Genomic DNA, 17,604 nt, shown 5'->3' on the forward strand with positions numbered 1-17,604 from the left:
AGCACCCAAGGCAAGGGTTAGCTAGGCCCAAGCGTAGGTGTAATCCAAGTTCTACTCTGACGCCAAGTCCTGCAAATCCATACATTAGAAGACCATGGAACGGGGGGTTCACTGGCTCACCACCAGCCATAGATCCAATATAAAGGATCACCCTTCGAGACTGAAGTTAGCCAAGCACCGTGCCATGTCCATGACCACAACCCCATACCAAAAAGTCCACAAATCCAAGTGTTTGGCCGGACTAGGCATAGGCCTGCTCAAGGTCCCAAGATTCCACGAAGTTCATCCCGAGGGATCCCTATAAATGAGCCCACAGCTCAAATTTATAGACTTACCAAGGGGTGTCTTAACTAAATGGCCCCCGTTCTAACTAACCCCTTTTTAAAAGGTCCAACGCTACCATTAATGCCAGCTCATGCTATGATCTTGGGGTCATAACATTTCTCCCACCACAAAACAACCTATAGCATGAAGTTTTGAGCTAAGAAATTAGGAAACTGCCACACTACCGGATGCAACACTCTCCCAAGAGTCGTCGTCACTAGATATGTCCTTCCATTTGATAAGAAGTTCAGGGACCACCCTACTTCTGAGGGTTCTTTCCCTATAATTGAGAATGGCTTCCGACAGTTCTTGTAATCAAACAAGCCCCTCTGTTGAAACCAAGTTATCAGCCCTGCTTCAGGCAACCAACATGGAACATCGGATGTACCTTTGCATCAGCTGGTAATTCAAATTCATAGACTGTGTTGTTGATGACTCAGATAACATTGAAGAATGAGCTGAAAGCTGATAAACTGCACCAGGTCGGAGTGCTCCAGAATCCTTGGGGATTCTTGGGATTCTGAGATAAACAAACTGGCCTTTTGCAGAACTCGGGGCAAGCTCTTTTGATTTGCATAAAAGTGAGCTCTATCTTGAGTTGTGCGAAGGTTCTCCTTTGCAAAATGTAACGTATCCTGTTGCAATTACAGAAATCAGCAGCTGCTCGTACCTTTATGTTTTGCATTCCAACGGTCCATGGAGCCTTAGGCTTTGTGGCTGAATGCTTTGTGCAAACTCAGCCATGGGAAGATATTCTTCCCAATGAGACTGCTTCCGAGAGACATATCCAAAAACAATATCCTCAAGAATCCAATCAACTCTCTCCGGCTGTCCAGATGTTCAGAGGAACTTATGCTGAGTTTAGTGTCCGACTTTTTCAACACTTTGCACTAAAATTAACTCGTGGACTTCGGACCATGATCACATCACTGACAATCTCAGATGAAAGCCCATAAAGCTAAATAATTTCTCCACAAACACCCGTGCTAACTGTGGAGCCAAAATTGTCGTTCAATCTATCCACGACCATCCATATGGAATCATGTCCATATCTAGTCCATGATATCCCAATAATAAGATTCATGGAAATACTTCCCCATTCCTTATCTAGGATTTCCACAGATCCAACAAGCTACCTTATCTCAAGCATTCTGTCTTACTAACTAGGCACTGTTGACATTCTCGAGCATATCATTTGACATCAGTCTGTATGCACCTATGCACCTTTGGCCAATTAAAATCCGGCTTGACCAAATCCAACACCAAGAGTGTCTGGTAAAAGGGGTGTCATGACACTTGAAGAGGAATTTCTTCCTTGCATCCTAGACTCTAGTATGCAAACTTAACCTTTTGGCACAAGAGACCATTCCAAATGGAATACTGATCTGAGATTTCTTTCCCCATTAAATTTGAACCATTTGGTTCATCAGGCATGCCCCAACCTGGACCTCTTGCTATATATGGATGAAATAAGCTCATGCTCATATAGGCCTTTAAGGGATGGAAAGAGATAATTTCGGATCTCAGTAAAACGAATCAAGTTCACGAGATCAATGTGACTTAATGCATCAGCCACCACATTAGTGGCACCCTTTCTGTACCAGATTTCAAAATTGAAATCTTGCATGCTTCTGTGATCCGTCCATACTGCCCTGAATGTCAGCCTAGGGATGAAGCCTCCTATGACCTCTTTGTCTCCAGTTGTCTGCCACCTTCTCTGTTCCTTGACAAGTCCTTCAGGCTGTCTGCCTACTGCTCCAATCTGCCCCTCAGATGCTTCTCTAATAGATATCTTAGGAGCCTCCAAAGGCTCCCTTTTATAGAGGCTGGGAGCCCCCAAAATGGACCAACCAGAGGGCTCCACCTAACCAACCCCATGTCTATCCAAACCCGAACTGTAGGGAGCCTACCCTGGCCACATGGGAGGCTGCACTGGCCCAGACACTCCTGCCTTGATTCCGCCTCCTTCCAACCCTAGATCCTGGCCTACAGGCTTCTCCAACAGCCGCCTGACTGCTGCTAATGTCCTGGCCTGTTCCTGGACCTGTCCAGGCCAGTACCACCTGCTGCAGCTCCCGTACAGACTGTACCATGGCGCCACCTGTCCCGGGCCACTCCTGGGCATTCCACGATGCCATCTACTGCTCCATCTTCTCCAAATCATCCACGCAGGCAGGCAGATGCAGTCCCAAGTCCCGTGCCAAGCTGTGTACATGCAGAACAGCCTCCAAAACATGCCACGTGGCATTGCGCCACTTCCAGGCAGACTTCCATGCACCAACGGATCTGCGAATCTGCTCCAGGGTCTTCTAAAAGTGTCCAAGTCCACCTCCCCCACGCTCTCCTCATACAGGAGCTTACAAATTGTTGGAATATTGAAAGGAAAGAGTAGAGTTGACACAAATTCAGAATACTTGCTTATAGAATGAAGAAGAAAGAGGTCCTTAAGTAGGCACCTCATACAAGGTCACTGACATCACTGATGACCTCAAAGCTCCACAATCATCTCCTCAATCTGCTCCTAGATTCTCTCAATCATCCTATGTGGCTCTCCACCACCTAACTGTGCTTGTGGGCACCTAACTGTGCCTCTAGCACTCACACATAGAAACATAAGGTGTGCCTGAGGCATACACCTTGAGATATCGCAACAAACCCCCCCTCAAGGAAATGCCTCAGGCTATGTCAAGGATACATCTAGTCTCATAGTTTCTCATGCCATCTCATGGTGGTCAAGGATAAATCTATGGCTAGGTTCTCATGCTAGCAAGGGTTCCCTTGGGTGTAAGGTTAACAGAAAGGGATACATAAAGACCTTCCAATGGTTATCTCCCCTGCATGTACATGCACACAATGTCTGCAGGAGGTACCATGGAACAAAACATACACATGGCCTACATCATAAGGTGACCAGAGGTGTTTACAAAACACACAAAACACAATAGTTTATTTGCATTCATTTTGGAGGACTATCCAGGCTGAGTACCTTGACATAAAAGAGAGATCTGGAGCATACATAGAGATGATTTAAAATGCATAATCTTCATGGGATGCCTCATCTTGTGGAGGCAAATTCACTGTAAGTAGATTTGCATTTTCTGTCTTTGCTTTGTCTCTGCAAAACTTCTCACTATGGTTGTTTTTGCCACAGTGCTTGCATGGATTAACTTTGAAGCAGTCCTTTGAAAGGTGATTTGTCTTTCCACAGTGATTGCAAGGAGAATACTTGCCCTTCTGGAATTTCATAACATAAGCAGTGTCATTGCCTTTCCTTAACTCCATATGTCTTTCTTCTTCTTGGAGAGCTGAGATAATGCCTTCAAGGTTTGGATTGGGAAGATTCTTCAAAGTGCTAACAATGTGATCAAAACTTTCAGGCATACTCTTAAGTAACACTGCCATAGCATCATCAGGGGTGATAGGAGAGTTGATAGAAGCTAACTGAGTCATAAGACTCCGCATATAGTTGACATGAGCAGCTAAAGTAGTATCACTTGCCATCTTTAATTCAAAGAAAGAGATTTTAAGTGATAGTTTAGATATGTGAGAGCTTGCACCAAAAATCAAGTCTAGCTTCTGCCATGCTTCCGATGGAGACTCCAAGTCAGATATATGATGTATGTAATCATCACCCAAAGCTAAAGCAATTATACCATATGCTTTTTCTTCTCTTGCTGGATCCCTTGCCGGTCGTGTCGGAGTTGAAGATTCTCCAGCATTTGAGGCCGTAGAAGAAGCGGTAGGAGTAGGTTTGACAAGTCCCCATAAGTTCTCCCGCATCAATGCAAATTTTACCTTCATTTGCCATGTATGGAAGCCCTTTCCATTGAACTTCTCAAGATTATATATGGTAGCCATGAGAGGGTCTAACCCAGATATTGGGCAGTGTCTATCTCTCTTACAAGGCAAAAATAACTGAAAGACTTCCAAAATATGAGCACTTAATGTAGCAAATAGTAGTGACTAGATTTCAAACAATGATGCTTCTTCTTACATGCTTCATAGAAGTGGATGAAATAAACATTTTCCAATCAAAACCAGGTCTAGCAAGTCAAAACAAAACTGAATCCACACTTGTACTGAAGTTATTGAAAGCTTCAAAAAACCAAAAATGCTAGAGTAGCATTTTATGTAGCATCATCTTCAAAAACTTGTCCAAAACTGTCAAAACTGAAATGCTGAACTTGGAGGGCTTGTAGCTCACTCTTCAAAGCAAGGAAAAGAGGGCTTTCTGAAGCAAAAGAAAGCTCATATACCAGAGAAGGTCCAGCACAGAGGTTGGACGAAATGGTGCGCACTTTTGCCCGGGAGAGTTGCTACAGGCTGAAACTGAGTTTTGACGATTTCTCCCTCGTTACTGAACCAAATGACCTGAAAAATGGCTCAAAATCTTCGTCTTGAGGTCGCCCATCTACTCCTAAGAGGGCTCAGGCAATGGCGGAGTATGCAGGGAGTATTGAGCAACAGAAGAAATTCGCTGTTTGGAGAATGGCAGCCACCACAGACGTTTTTTCTTCAATTGCTTGCAGGTGGAAGTTCGCCCATACTAGAGGAGTTTCCAGCTCAGAGGATTTGGGCAATGGCTGTTTGTAGATGGAGAACCAAGCTCTCAAAGATTTTGGGAAGAAAGAGGAAAATGGAGAAGAAGAAGATGAAGAAGAAGATGATGATGTGGCAGAAATGGGCTCAAGGGGGATCAAAGGGCTCTGATACCATGTTGGAATACTGAAAGGAAAGAGTAGAGTTGACACAAATTCAGAATACTTGCTTATAGAATGAAGAAGAAAGAGGTCCTTAAGTAGGCACCTCATACAAGGTCACTGACATCACTGATGACCTCAAAGCTCCACAATCATCTCCTCAATCTGCTCCTAGATTCTCTCAATCATCCTATGTGGCTCTCCACCACCTAACTGTGCTTGTGGGCACCTAACTGTGCCTCTAGCACTCACACATAGAAACATAAGGTGTGCCTGAGGCATACACCTTGAGATATCGCAACACAAATGGGGCGGTAACTTTTACAACACCCCTCTCACCAACACACCTTGGCCCAATCCCAACTGCCATGTCTAAGCCCTTTGGACCATTGTGGTGTTGATGTTAATTCCTGTTTTTCCTGGTCCCGTGCAAGCAAACCACCCTGATACACAAGTCCATCCTTGGTAGCACCGGATGGCACCACCTCCTTCTGTCGCGGTTTCAACCCGTCCTTCATCTAGCAAGGTCTTCAACCAAACAAACAATCTCGAGATACCAGGAATATTATGGACCATCGGCTTCCGTGTGTAGTCATGTAATGTCCCCCTCTAAGCCACAGCATCATCTGACTCTGAATCCATAGTTCCTATTGAGGAATCCTCGTTCATGTAAGTGATACCAGCCAAGTGCCTAGATGAAACCAAGCACTCATCACTGTCCATCTTCACAAAACTTTCTGACTCCTTATCTGACCACATCTCAAAGTCAGCATCCTTACTGTGACACCATGGTCTGCATACATTACCTCAGCAACACCAGTAGATGTCACCAAGGAAAGCTTACCACTAACCACTACATTAGCCATATTCTTTGAATCCTCTAAATCTGAGCTAGCCCCCTCCTTTTTCTTTTGATCCGCCGCCTTCTTTCTACAATCCTTCCTAGAATGACCTAGCGTATCACAATAGAAGCACTTCTTCTTCTTCCCCCTCTTCTTGTTTCTTCATTTAGAGAGTCCTCTCCATCATCACATTTGTCCTTCTTGATCTTGCTTTTGTCAAGCTTACCTTTTCCCTTGCCTTCGCTCCCACCTAGAGCTATACGCGCTTTGTCCTCACTACTACCGGATCCAACGTCGTATTTCTTCTCCTGAGCTTCCAAAACTGAGAAGAGATAGAGTTAGGAAGTTGTACACCTGTCTGAACCTGAGCCTCCCTTGCAAGGGTACTGTCCTTCAGACGTCGAAGATGATTCCCCCAAGCTCTGAATCAAGGTCGTCCTTCAGCAAGGTCCTTGCCTTCAAGCTCCACTTCTTGTGAACTTCGTTAGGACTCTAATACCATGTTAGAAAACCCCACCGAGGTTACACAGTGGAAGACATAATAGAGAACCCAAGAATTCACATAGAAGTGTTAATATGGAATCCAGAACTTCTTTACTTATGTGTACTTAATATGCATGTGCAGTCACTACATGAGCAATGCACAGGAGAGATGTAGAACCAACAAAACTTATATTTCCATCCACAACGGACCCAGTGTCTCACCCTCTAGTAGCAGAGTGCTACCTAGATGGGGACCTCTGTTACACTCTCAAAACACTCGGTCTGAGTGCCCCCAATGAGCTTAGGCAGGCCTCGTTGTCGTGCCCTACGAACACACCTCTAAGCTATCCCTCCCAGACAGCTACCTGTGAGGTAGTGAATGCCTAGAAGAGTTGACCTCCTTACTGCCTTGATGTGCAGCCAATGGTGAGGCCCCAGCACCTTTTGTGATTCAGCCTTGCTGATTTGAATGTCAGACTAGGGATGAAGTGGCAGCCCATATTCTGCCCATGTGGCAGCCCCATGCTTCTCTTGTCTCTCTGGTCCACCCCTCCATGCACTCCTCATTTGGGGGCTCACAAGTGGGGAGGTGACCATTCATATTCCAATAACTTTCTCAAGTGGTGATGTGTGATCTCAAGGACGTCTTCCACTATAGGAGAGTGGGCTGTAGCAAGAAAGCTCTCTACTGTTTGAAGCGGAACCCACGGAATAGTGGGTGCATAGTCTTGTTTTCTTTAAAAATCATTGGTATCAAAGCCTGGCGGTCAAAATCAAGGTTGTTCCCAAGTTGAGTACATGAGTCAAATCCCAAGAGGTCTATGACCAAGACCTTCTTCAAATTGAAGAATGGTGTTCTTGTCAAGGAGGAGGGAGTTCCACATTCAGGTGTGTGCTGTTTGGCTAGCATGAGTGCAGGAAAGGTTAAGAGACTTTCCGCCATCTATGTTATGATCTATCCGAGGTCATGCTATCTCGGTAAGCGCGAAATGATGGCTCAGCAATAGACCTGCATCTCCAATCCCAGCATGGCTATGGTGCTGAGGATTCGTCTCCACCTTCTGCACCTTGACATTTATCGCCATCGCACAGTAGCCCATGCATTTGCACGGTCCTGCCTCCACTCCAGAGTCGCCCTTTATTTGCGCACACAGGGACGCCAGCAGTTGCTCCGAGCCTGCTTTCTTACACTTCCAACTCCCTGCTCGGCTACTGATTGCTCGACGATTCACTCTTCTTGTCGACGTCTGCTCCTTGACCCGTCACCTGCGACTGTTTTTCCACGCTAACAGCCCGTCGCATGTTAGTCGCATCACCTTGTTCATCGTGAATAGATATGCTGTAGTAACCGCTATTGAAGAGATCAACCACTGAGCAGAATTGCGACGTGCATAATTCAAATTGATGCCAGCACCTGTGTGACTTTGCTGAGAGCATAGGAGAGAGAAAAGCTTAGGCTGAGCCTAACATTTGGTATCACATAAGACAACGCAGAGGTGACGTGATCCGTCGAATCGTTTGAAGAGGAGAAATCAGGGAGCCCTTTCTTTCCATGCAGTTTTTTTGTTTTTCATATGTCGTGTTATTTCTGCACCGTCGAAAAGAAAAAAAAACCAGGAAAATAGAACAGAAGTGAAGGGTGTATATATTGGTTATTTGGGTTCTAGAAAAGACTGAAAAAAAAAAAAAAAAAAACCCCCTCTTCCATTGTGGAATTATGGAGGCAGAAGGGCAGAATTCTAGGGTGAATCCTAGTGAGTCTAGAGTACAGTCTACACAACAGATGTCACATCATGCAGCACCTACATTGATTGGTACGATTTCGATATTAAAGGATGCTTTACAGCAGATTATGAACCAGCAGCTTCAAGTGAATGCTGGTCAAAATGAGATCAGGGAGATGGTGCAAGCCTTGTCGGCTAGACCCTCTAGAATTGATAAGGGCAAAGCTCCAGCAGAGCCAGAGCCCAGTATACATTCATTAGAGCGCGCAAGGGTCAAAGTACCTAATATCGCTAATTATAGACCGGAGAAGTACGCTGGTCGGATGACCGAGCGCAGCTCTGATGTGATCGAGGTTTGGTTACACAAGTGGGAAGAAGCCTTCGCCATTTGTGAAATTAGATCCGATCTAAAGAAAATCCGCAAGGTCACACACCTGTCTATTGAGGCAGCGGACAGATGGTGGATAAAGCAACAGAAGGATCAAGTTGCTCCAACCACCTAGGAAGGGTTTAAAGCTGAATTCAAGAAACACTTTCTCCCACCTGATGAAGAATCCCGAGCTTGGGATGCTTATAGAAATCTTCGTCAGAGGAGTCTGTCAGTGGCAGAGTACACTGACAATTCAGGGAATGTGTCATGAAAATAACAGACCCTCTCCCTATGTCGGTTCAGTTAAAAGACTATATCTATGGACTGAACGACAAGATCAAAATGGAAGTTCGGGCTAAATATGTGACTACATTAGATGAATCTATAGCAGTAGCACTGAACTATGAGGATGCCAGAGGCCGATCTGGTGGATTTGTGCAGGCAGGGACTCAGTATGAGTACCCGAAAAAAGGGGGATTTCCGAGAAAATGGGTTTCAAAGACAAGTGTCTCGCAGCCAAGTGGCCAAACCAAGCAGGTGAAGCCGGTTGAGGGACCAGTAAAAACAAGTACCACCGTTGGGGTGAAAAGGAAAATAACTCCAATGGCAGCCCGGGCTTGGTCAAAGTCCTCGTTGACCCCTGAACAAAAAGAGAAAGCTAGAAAAGAAGGATTGTGCTTCGGCTGCCTTCAGCGACATCAGTGGAAGGATTGTCCACTGAATAAAGACCGTCGCACGGCTAATATGATAATATCTGAATGCGACGTAGAAATGCAGGAGAGTCCCAATGCGGAACATATGCAGAGGTTAGTACCTTGTTTGTTATGTGTATCTGTTGCTAAGTTAGTGACGAGTGCACCTGATAACATCCTATCTAAGCCCGCAGCAACGGGGTATACAGCCTTCAATGATACGAAGTTAATTAAAATGAAAGGGCAAGTGGCCAGTCATGATGTCATTGTGTTGTTTGACTCGGCGTCAACTCACAATGTGATTAACTCCAAGCTTGTAAAGAGGCTGAAATTAAAGACAAGTCCATCTGACTATGCGTATACAGTCAAGATGGCAGATGGAAGTTCAACTGAAGTATGGGACCAAAGGGTTACCCAGTTGGAGCTTCGGATTCAGGACTATGCTGAGAAGCTTGATTTTGAAATCACCAAGCTTGCTCATGCAGATATAGCCCTGGCAATGGCGTGGCATTCTAGGAAGAATCCAGCCATTGATTGGAAAAAGCACGTATATCAATTCAAGATGAATGATGTGCTTTATGTCTTGCGAGGTGAAAAAGATATACCTCAGGGACCGTTGGTTTCCGTGATGGAAATCAGAAAGGCTCAAGTAGAGTTTTTATTCCTTTGCACAGCATCGGTAGAGCCGGTGGATGATTCTTCGGCTAGCACTGATGTTACGCAAAGTGGTGAGATGGCCAAGCTGGCTAATCTTATAACAGAGGAGTTCTCTGAATGTTTTAGGGATGAACTACCTTATGGGTTACCTCCAGAGCGGAAAGTTCAACATAAGATTGAACTGATCCCGGAGGCAGAACCTGTAAATAGACCTCCCTATAGAATGAGTTTTGCTGAAGAGGCGGAGGTGCGTAGACAACTGGAAGAATACCTCAAGTTGGGGCAGATTCAACCAAGTTTCTCACCTTTTGCTTTGCCAGTGATATTAAAGAGGAAAAAGGATGATACGTTTCGCCTCTGTATAGATTACAGAGCACTGAATAATATCACTGTTAAGCACAGGTATCCGATGGCTCGGATTGATGATTTGCTAGATGCATTACATGGAGCCGTGATTTTCAGCAAAATAGATCTTAAGTGCGGCTACCATCAAATCCGGATTAGAGCCGAGGATGTGCATAAAACCGCTTTCAGAAGCAGGTTTGGTCATTATGAGTTTTTGGTAATGCCCTTTGGACTTACCAATGCTCCAGCGACCTTCATCATGCTTATGAACGATTTACTGCGCCCGTATATCGGAAAGTTCGTAGTACATTTCATTGACGATATCCTGATATTCAGTAAAAGTATTACTGAGCATCATGAACACTTAAGAGTAGTGTTCAATACTTTGAGGAAAGCCAGTCTCTATGTAAATAAAAAGAAAACTATACTGTGTATGGTTAGGCTTGAATATTTAGGGTTCATAATTACTCCACAGGAGGTAGAAATGGATCCGAAGAAAGTGGCTGCGATACTAACTTGGCCAATCCCTCAGAGTCTGACCGCGTGTTGCGATCATTCTTGGGATTTGTCCAGTTTTATAGAAGGCATATCAAAGGATATTCCGGAACAGTATCACCATTGACTGATCTGACCTCAGATAAAGTACCTTTTATTTGGGGACAGAATCAACAAGAAATTTTTAACACCATAAAACAAGCTGTGGTCTCACGACCGGTGTTAAATATAGTTGATCCCCAGAAACCGTTGTTCCTAGAAACCGATGCAAGTGGCATTGCGGTAGGAGCAGTTCTCCTTCAAGAGGGAAGGCCAGTAGCCTTTGAAAGCAAGAAGCTTTCTCCCTCTCAAAGGAATTGGCCAATTCATGAATTGGAGTTGTATGCTGTTATCCATGCTTTGAAAACATGGAGACATTATTTGTATGGTTCAGAGTTTTATGTGGATGTAGATCATGATACTCTGAAACATTTTTGTAAACAACCTGACTTGAGGGGCCGCCAAGCTAGGTGGGCAGAGCTCATGCAAGAGTTTAATCTAACGATTCGGTACCGAAGAGGAAAAGACAATAAGGTTGCTGATGCGTTGTCTCGCATTATGCACAACCTGAGTTTCACGGTATTAGAGAGTGCTCTAATGACCGAGATAAGAGAAACTCAAAAAGTGGACGAGTTTGTCCAGAGCTTATGGCCTAAGGCTCATGTGTTAAAACCCGGGGAAAATGAAAAGGATGACCTGGCATCCAGGAAAGGCCAAACTTATGCAAGATATACCATAAGGGATGGTATGCTAGTGCGGGACATCCAGGAGTCGAGAAGACATATGATCTCGTGAAGCGAGATTTCTTTTGGCCAAAGATGAAAAAACATATTCATGAATATGTGACACGGTGTTTCTCGTGTCAGGTAAGTAAGGCCGAGCGGGTGAAGCCACCCAGACTTTTACAGCCCTTGGAAATACCACTAAGTGGGAGAGCATTTCCATGGACTTTATTGTAGGGCTACCTGCAACACAAGGAGGATATAATTCTATCCTTGTGGTGGTTGATCGTCTAACCAAAATGGCTCACTTCATTCCGACTAGAGAGTCTGTTAGTGCCCCGCAAGTGGCGGATTTGTTCATTAGACACATATTTCGTCTGCATGGATTGCCTAGATCCATAGTGTCAGACAGAGATGTCAGATTTACCGGTCATTTTTCGACAGCGGTATTTGAGACACTAAGGACTGAGTTGGGAATGAGTAGTAGGGATCATCCTAAGACGGATGGTCAAACGGAGAGAGTCAACCAAACTTTAGAGGATATGCTGAGGGCATATGTGTCATTGAGGCAACATACATGGGACAAGTGGTTGCCATTGTTGGAGTTTGCCTACAATGATAGAAAACATTCATCTACCGGGTTTAGTCCGTTTGAACTGAACTATGGTTATAGACCAGCCAATCCAACTATAGTTGGAGTACCTCAGAAAGTGCCTAGTGCTGCGAACTTTGTAGTTCAGATGCGGGAGATGCTAGCACTTGCGAGAGCTAATATCCGCCAGGCTATGGATAGAGCCAAGGTGTATGCGGATGAAAATCGGTCTATAAGAGTATTTAAGGAAGGAGAAAAAGTTTTTCTCAGAGTTCCTTCACACACGAAGTCATTGACTTCAGGAGAGTGTGCTAAGTTATCACCTCGATACTATGGGTCGTGGTTAATTCTAAAGAGAATAGGCAGTGTAGCCTATAAATTAGAATTGCCACAGGGGTGTAAGGTGCACCCGGTTTTTCATGTTTCGCGCTTAAAGAAATTTTTGCATACAGGTGACTCACTAATCGAAGGTGTGGTTTTGTTTCAGGAGATAGAGGATATTGCAAGGCACAAGCCAACAAGAATCCTGGACCGAGGAACAATGCAAATACGAAATCGGAAGATACCCACGGTGTTGGTTGCATGGCATGGTCAACCTCTATCAGAAGCTACCTGGGAATCCGTATACCAGTTACAGAGAGCGTTCCCAGATTTCATCATCGAGGACGCTGATGCTTGAAGAGGGAAGGAATGTTATGCTCTAGCCGAGATAGCATGACCTCGGATAGATCAGTGGGCATTTCCTCTTAGATGACCAACTTTTGTAATGTTAATGTGCATAATTGAAATGGTCAAGAGAAGTAACTGCCAAGGTCCTAGGTGAGGGTGGAATGGCATTGACTAGGTAGTTCTGAGTGCTAAGGCCTAGGTGCACCTAAATGTGTAATAATGCCAAGGGGCAAGTGGGTTTTAATGTGCCCCAAGAGAGGGGTAAAAAGGTGCACCAAGTGGAGAGGCTAAATTGATGACATTTGGCAAGGAGAACTATATCTAGGGAAATGAGGGTCTCATGGATAAGCATGAAAAAAATAACGAATAGATGTGACGAGCTGCTATCTTTGAGAATTTGGCTGGGTGGAACAACCGAATGCCATCGCCCGTGATTGATCTAACGAGATAGCGGGGAAAGAGATTCAGGCTATAGATAAAGTCGTTAACAATCTACACCTTGCCATGGCATCCGGATGAATCATTTCAAATTTTAGTGAAAGTTAGACAAGACCAACCATCCGATCTAAAAAGCGAAGATTCAGAGCCATACGGTGGCCAAGTAAATCTAGGAGGTGATGGATGGAACAACATGGATGAAAGATATATGGGAGTACTACACATGTAATGCCTCATTAGAGCATGAGTGAATGGATTGCAAACACTAGCCCCATAAAAAGGTGACACATACACAATCTCAACATCTTCCAACATTCATCCAGAGTATAGGCCCCGCTGGTTGAAGGCTATGATATCATGTGAAAGTGGAGAGAGAGAGAGAGAGAGAGAGAGAGAGAGAGAGAGAGGTATTAACATCTTCAGGAGACCTCGCGGGTCTACGAGACAAGATACAAGATATATGTAACCCATACAAGCCACTGTGGACTGAAGCAAAGGGCTCACTAAGGCCCTTGCTGAGTGCGAAGTACTAAGAATGCAAAAAACTAGTATAACTAGTACAAAAAATAGTAGGAAAAAAGAGCAATCAACTGCTCAGAACCAGATCTCCAAGTACATGTGGAGGCTCTATATAGCCCGGCTCCCTGATGCCCCATCTGTGTCTATCGGGCTGTCTCCCGTGGTGGCGGGGGCGCACTCTCCTGAATCTCTATATCCGATGGGCTACATCGAGAGTAATAACGCGTCTCTGGCAATCCCCTCTAAGGAGGGCTGAGATAAGTCGAGAACCTCAATCGTGCGTGCTTTGGTCGACCCTCGTGTATGTTGTGTGTGATCTCCGCGTCTCTAGCCATATCACGCGGATGCGTACAAATCAATGACGCGTGTCTATGCTCGGTGTCTTGAGGCATTGACTGTAGCTCATCTTTGACCTACCGCACAAGGGAATCTTTGTGTCTCCGCATCTCGATCAGGTAGAGCCCAATGCAAACCTAGTTGAGGAAATGTATCAACTATGTGAATGGTCCGACACCGAGCCCTCCTGAAAGAGACAGTGGTATCGCTCTTGGATCTCATAGTAGGCCGGACAAACACATAGAAAATGCTCCTCTGTCTTGACCTCCCCCATCGTGCATAGTCTACAAACCCCTTGCTCTCTAGGTATGCCGGCCGCTTTCCCAGCCTGAATCCGCAACTGATGGGACGAGACTCGTATATGTCTAATAGCAATCCACAAGGCATGTGAGACTCTCCTATCCTCGAGGTACTGGGGCTGATGATGAGACCATGCTCCAATATCCTCAGAAAGTGGTCATGATAGAACTGGGTCTTGGTGGGAAACACCTGATCCCCCCCAAGCCCGAGATGTGTGAAGCTGGAGAAGGTCTAACCGTATGATACAGTTAATCTCATCATGTGAAAGGAGCTCCAGTGGTGCATCCATGATGTACTGAAAGGGGGGGAGCCTATCCATCTGAACACCGTGGCTATCAAACCATGTGGACACTCACGCATACCATGCTGTATCAAAGCCTCTCTCTGCCAGACGTCAGGATGACTCCAGTGCTAGTCTCAGTAATCTCCACTGAGGTAGAGCCCCAACTCTGTGGAGAAATGTCATGGTCTGGAAAAGGGCGTCCACCTGGAGCGGTGTCATGGCGAACTCTGCCTGTATGATCTGATGGGGAACTAAAGGCTTACTCCGAAGCATCCTGGATCCCATGATCACCTATAGCCTATCAAATTGCTTCCAATCAATAGCTGAAAGGTCACTCCCCAAAAAAGGTGATGCATGCATGGCAATCGGTCTCACGAGAGTGTCAAAAAGCCCAGTCTTCGTCGGTGGATCCTAAAAATGCGCCTGGAAGCACTCTCTCTCTAATCGGGCCAAGGCACCCTTCCCTCGTGTGTGTGTGTTTGTGTGTGGAGAGAGAGAGAGAGAGAGAGAGAGAGAGAGAGAGTCTATTAATGTCCACGGGAGACCAACAGGTCTATGGGGGACAACAAAAAACATATAATACATCTGCTTTAGGGACGGCACATGGCAGCTCCCAGGGAGTGCAAAAGCAACCCAATTATTTAGAGTACCTACATAATAGTCTGAAAGAGTAATCAGCCATACATCAGTTTAAGACTAAGAGTCTTTTGGTTTGGATTTAAACTCTTTAATTAGTGCTATGCCTTCACGGTAAACTGCCCATTTTCCATCCTTCCTAGCAGCCCTGACTGTAGCTAATTGTGTTGCCTTATTCTTCAATTGAGCTCGTGTAAGTTCCTCAGCTATCCATATCTTGGTTCCTTTCAACTTGTAAGATTGTCGAAGAAGCTTGATCCGTAAATCTCGTGACTTAAGTGTAAGGATAGCATGTCCTCTGGAGTGCTGGATATTAGTTGCTCCGTCATCATCATCATCATCATCAACCTTCCATTCAATATTAGACATGGTGGCTTTAACATGTGCTAAGTCTCATTGAAAGAGTCATCATCTTTGAACCATCCTTCAGGAGTCCCCCCACTCTAACCTTCAATGCATTATCGCGTCTGGCTTCGTGTTCTTTGATCTCTTCTTGGATATCAGTCTTGTTTGCCTTTGTGTCGAACTCCTCAATGACTTCTTTCTTGATTGATTGTACTTCAGTACGAACCATATCTTTGACAGTAGAGACTAGTTGAGGAGTAGGAGGACTAGTTAATTTGTTAAAAGTCGACCCTTGCATTAAACTTATCTTGACTGTCAATAACCAATACTTGTTGTTTTCATGTAAAGGAACAGCTCTACCACTTTAAAGTTCTATGATTCTATTTACCAAACTTAAACAGTTAAACATCATCTTTACCTTCCATAATCGTAAAGTACGATCTCGACCTGCAGAAAGTACACGTTCCTGCCGCAGGCAATCGATTGTAAGCACTTCACTTTGATGCCCATAAAGTGTGTCCATGTAAGACCTGTCTTCTACACTCCACAACTTTATTGTACGGTCAAAGGAAGCAGACATAAGTTGTTGAGTGCCCTGTCTGAAAACTAGAGATGAAACCGCACCTCTGTGTCCAGGAAAGGCCTACACATGGCAATTGAAGGAACGAAAAGAGCAGAAACAGTTATAATTTCTGTAATGAAAATTATCAAGATTGTCCCATTATAATTGTTTAAGAGATAACTCATGTAAAGGCCTATGGAAGGAACCAACAAAAAAAGAACAGAAACAGGCTAGAGCAAAACTTTACAACAAGTCAGAGTAAAGGGGAAACAATAGTTGATTAAACTATCAGCCTGTTCTGTTCACTGAGACATATAGATGCAATTAGATGAGTCTCCTTTCTGAATGTGCAACAAAGAATGAAAGTTCTTTGTGTTGCAACTAAAGACTCAAAGGGTCTCTCTCTCACTATTTGTGGGGAAAGTTATAACAAGGTGTGGCTAAAATGGAGAGGAGAGAGAACGAGAGTGCTACTTAATCCAAAGGGTCATAAACACATAATGTAGGTGTTCACAAAAAACTGGGAGAGAACCTAGCTATAGAGCTAAGTGGGAGAAAGCAGTCTGGACAAATTACACAAGTATGCAGTAAACTATATTATATATAACACTCCATAAACATGGACAATATCTAGTACAAGAGTGCCCTCCACAGTATCCTATATCTGTAGCAATCTGCTGCTCCAGTAAGGCCACACTCAGCTCCTACACCAGCTGAAGTAGCCTCCTCCTGCCACATGCCTTTCCTGTGGCATCAGTGGCTGTTGGAATGCCTCAACTGATCTCTGCATGAATCCCAAACTAAGTGCATACATAAGTACACCTTCTATAAACACATCCATGCACAGAGCCCTCAACTGGGCCAACCGGCATGCTCAGCCAGCAGACCAGCTGCCTGCTTTCACCAACCCCACCTCCTTGGCCTGCTGGGCTGTATGTCACCTGCTGACTCCGTAAGTGGGCCAACCAGGCCATTCCAGCCTGCGATGACCTGGCTGTCTTAGCCAACTGGATCAGACCTAAATAAGGTCCCTTTGCCTTGCCATTTGGCCATCCATGTGGCAGCCTATGCTGTCCACATGACCACCATCTATACACAGCAAGGTCTGCACATCAGCAACCCTTACTGTCATCCAGGTGGGTACAGGATCTTCATGGCTGGTTCAAAGGATGGAATGTAGAAGAACATTTAAATCTACCCCCTGAAGAGATGGGGGAGGAGGTTTTCTACCATGCTTGTTGGATGCACTCCATAGCAAATGGCAGTCAGCTAAGAAAAAGCCAAATTTGAGTACTACTGTGAGTTCATAAATCCAGACCTCCTTTCAATAAAGCTTCAAGCAATCTATAATTTTCTTGAGTCCAAGTTGATATACTTAGGCATCAAAACTTCTTAACGCAATCATTGGATATTATTCTTCTTTTCCTTCAGTTGTGGCCAGTAGATACTGATCTCACCACAAGGGCCATAAATTTCGTTTGAAATACATTTGTTTCTTATCTTAAAGCACGTTTTCTACCTCCACAATGTA

The 17,604-nt window shown here is 44.7% G+C and overlaps 1 protein-coding gene across 1 annotated transcript in view; it reads right to left on the reverse strand.

Annotated features, from left to right (window-relative positions):
• The window catches only part of LOC147902036 (U3 snoRNP-associated protein-like EMB2271), a 61,235-nt gene that overhangs the window by 23,937 nt on the left and 19,694 nt on the right, over nt 1-17,604 (reverse strand). Inside the window, exon 3 of the mRNA XM_087375297.1 lies at nt 15,930-16,154. Within this exon, the coding sequence (XP_087231423.1) occupies nt 15,930-16,154 (225 nt within the window). The remainder of the gene's footprint in view (nt 1-15,929; nt 16,155-17,604) is intronic.

Source organism: Dipteris shenzhenensis, chromosome 5 (assembly GCF_047967505.1).
Source record: "Dipteris shenzhenensis isolate YYH24624 ecotype China chromosome 5, Dip_SZ_1.0, whole genome shotgun sequence".
Classification (NCBI taxonomy): domain Eukaryota; kingdom Viridiplantae; phylum Streptophyta; class Polypodiopsida; order Gleicheniales; family Dipteridaceae; genus Dipteris; species Dipteris shenzhenensis.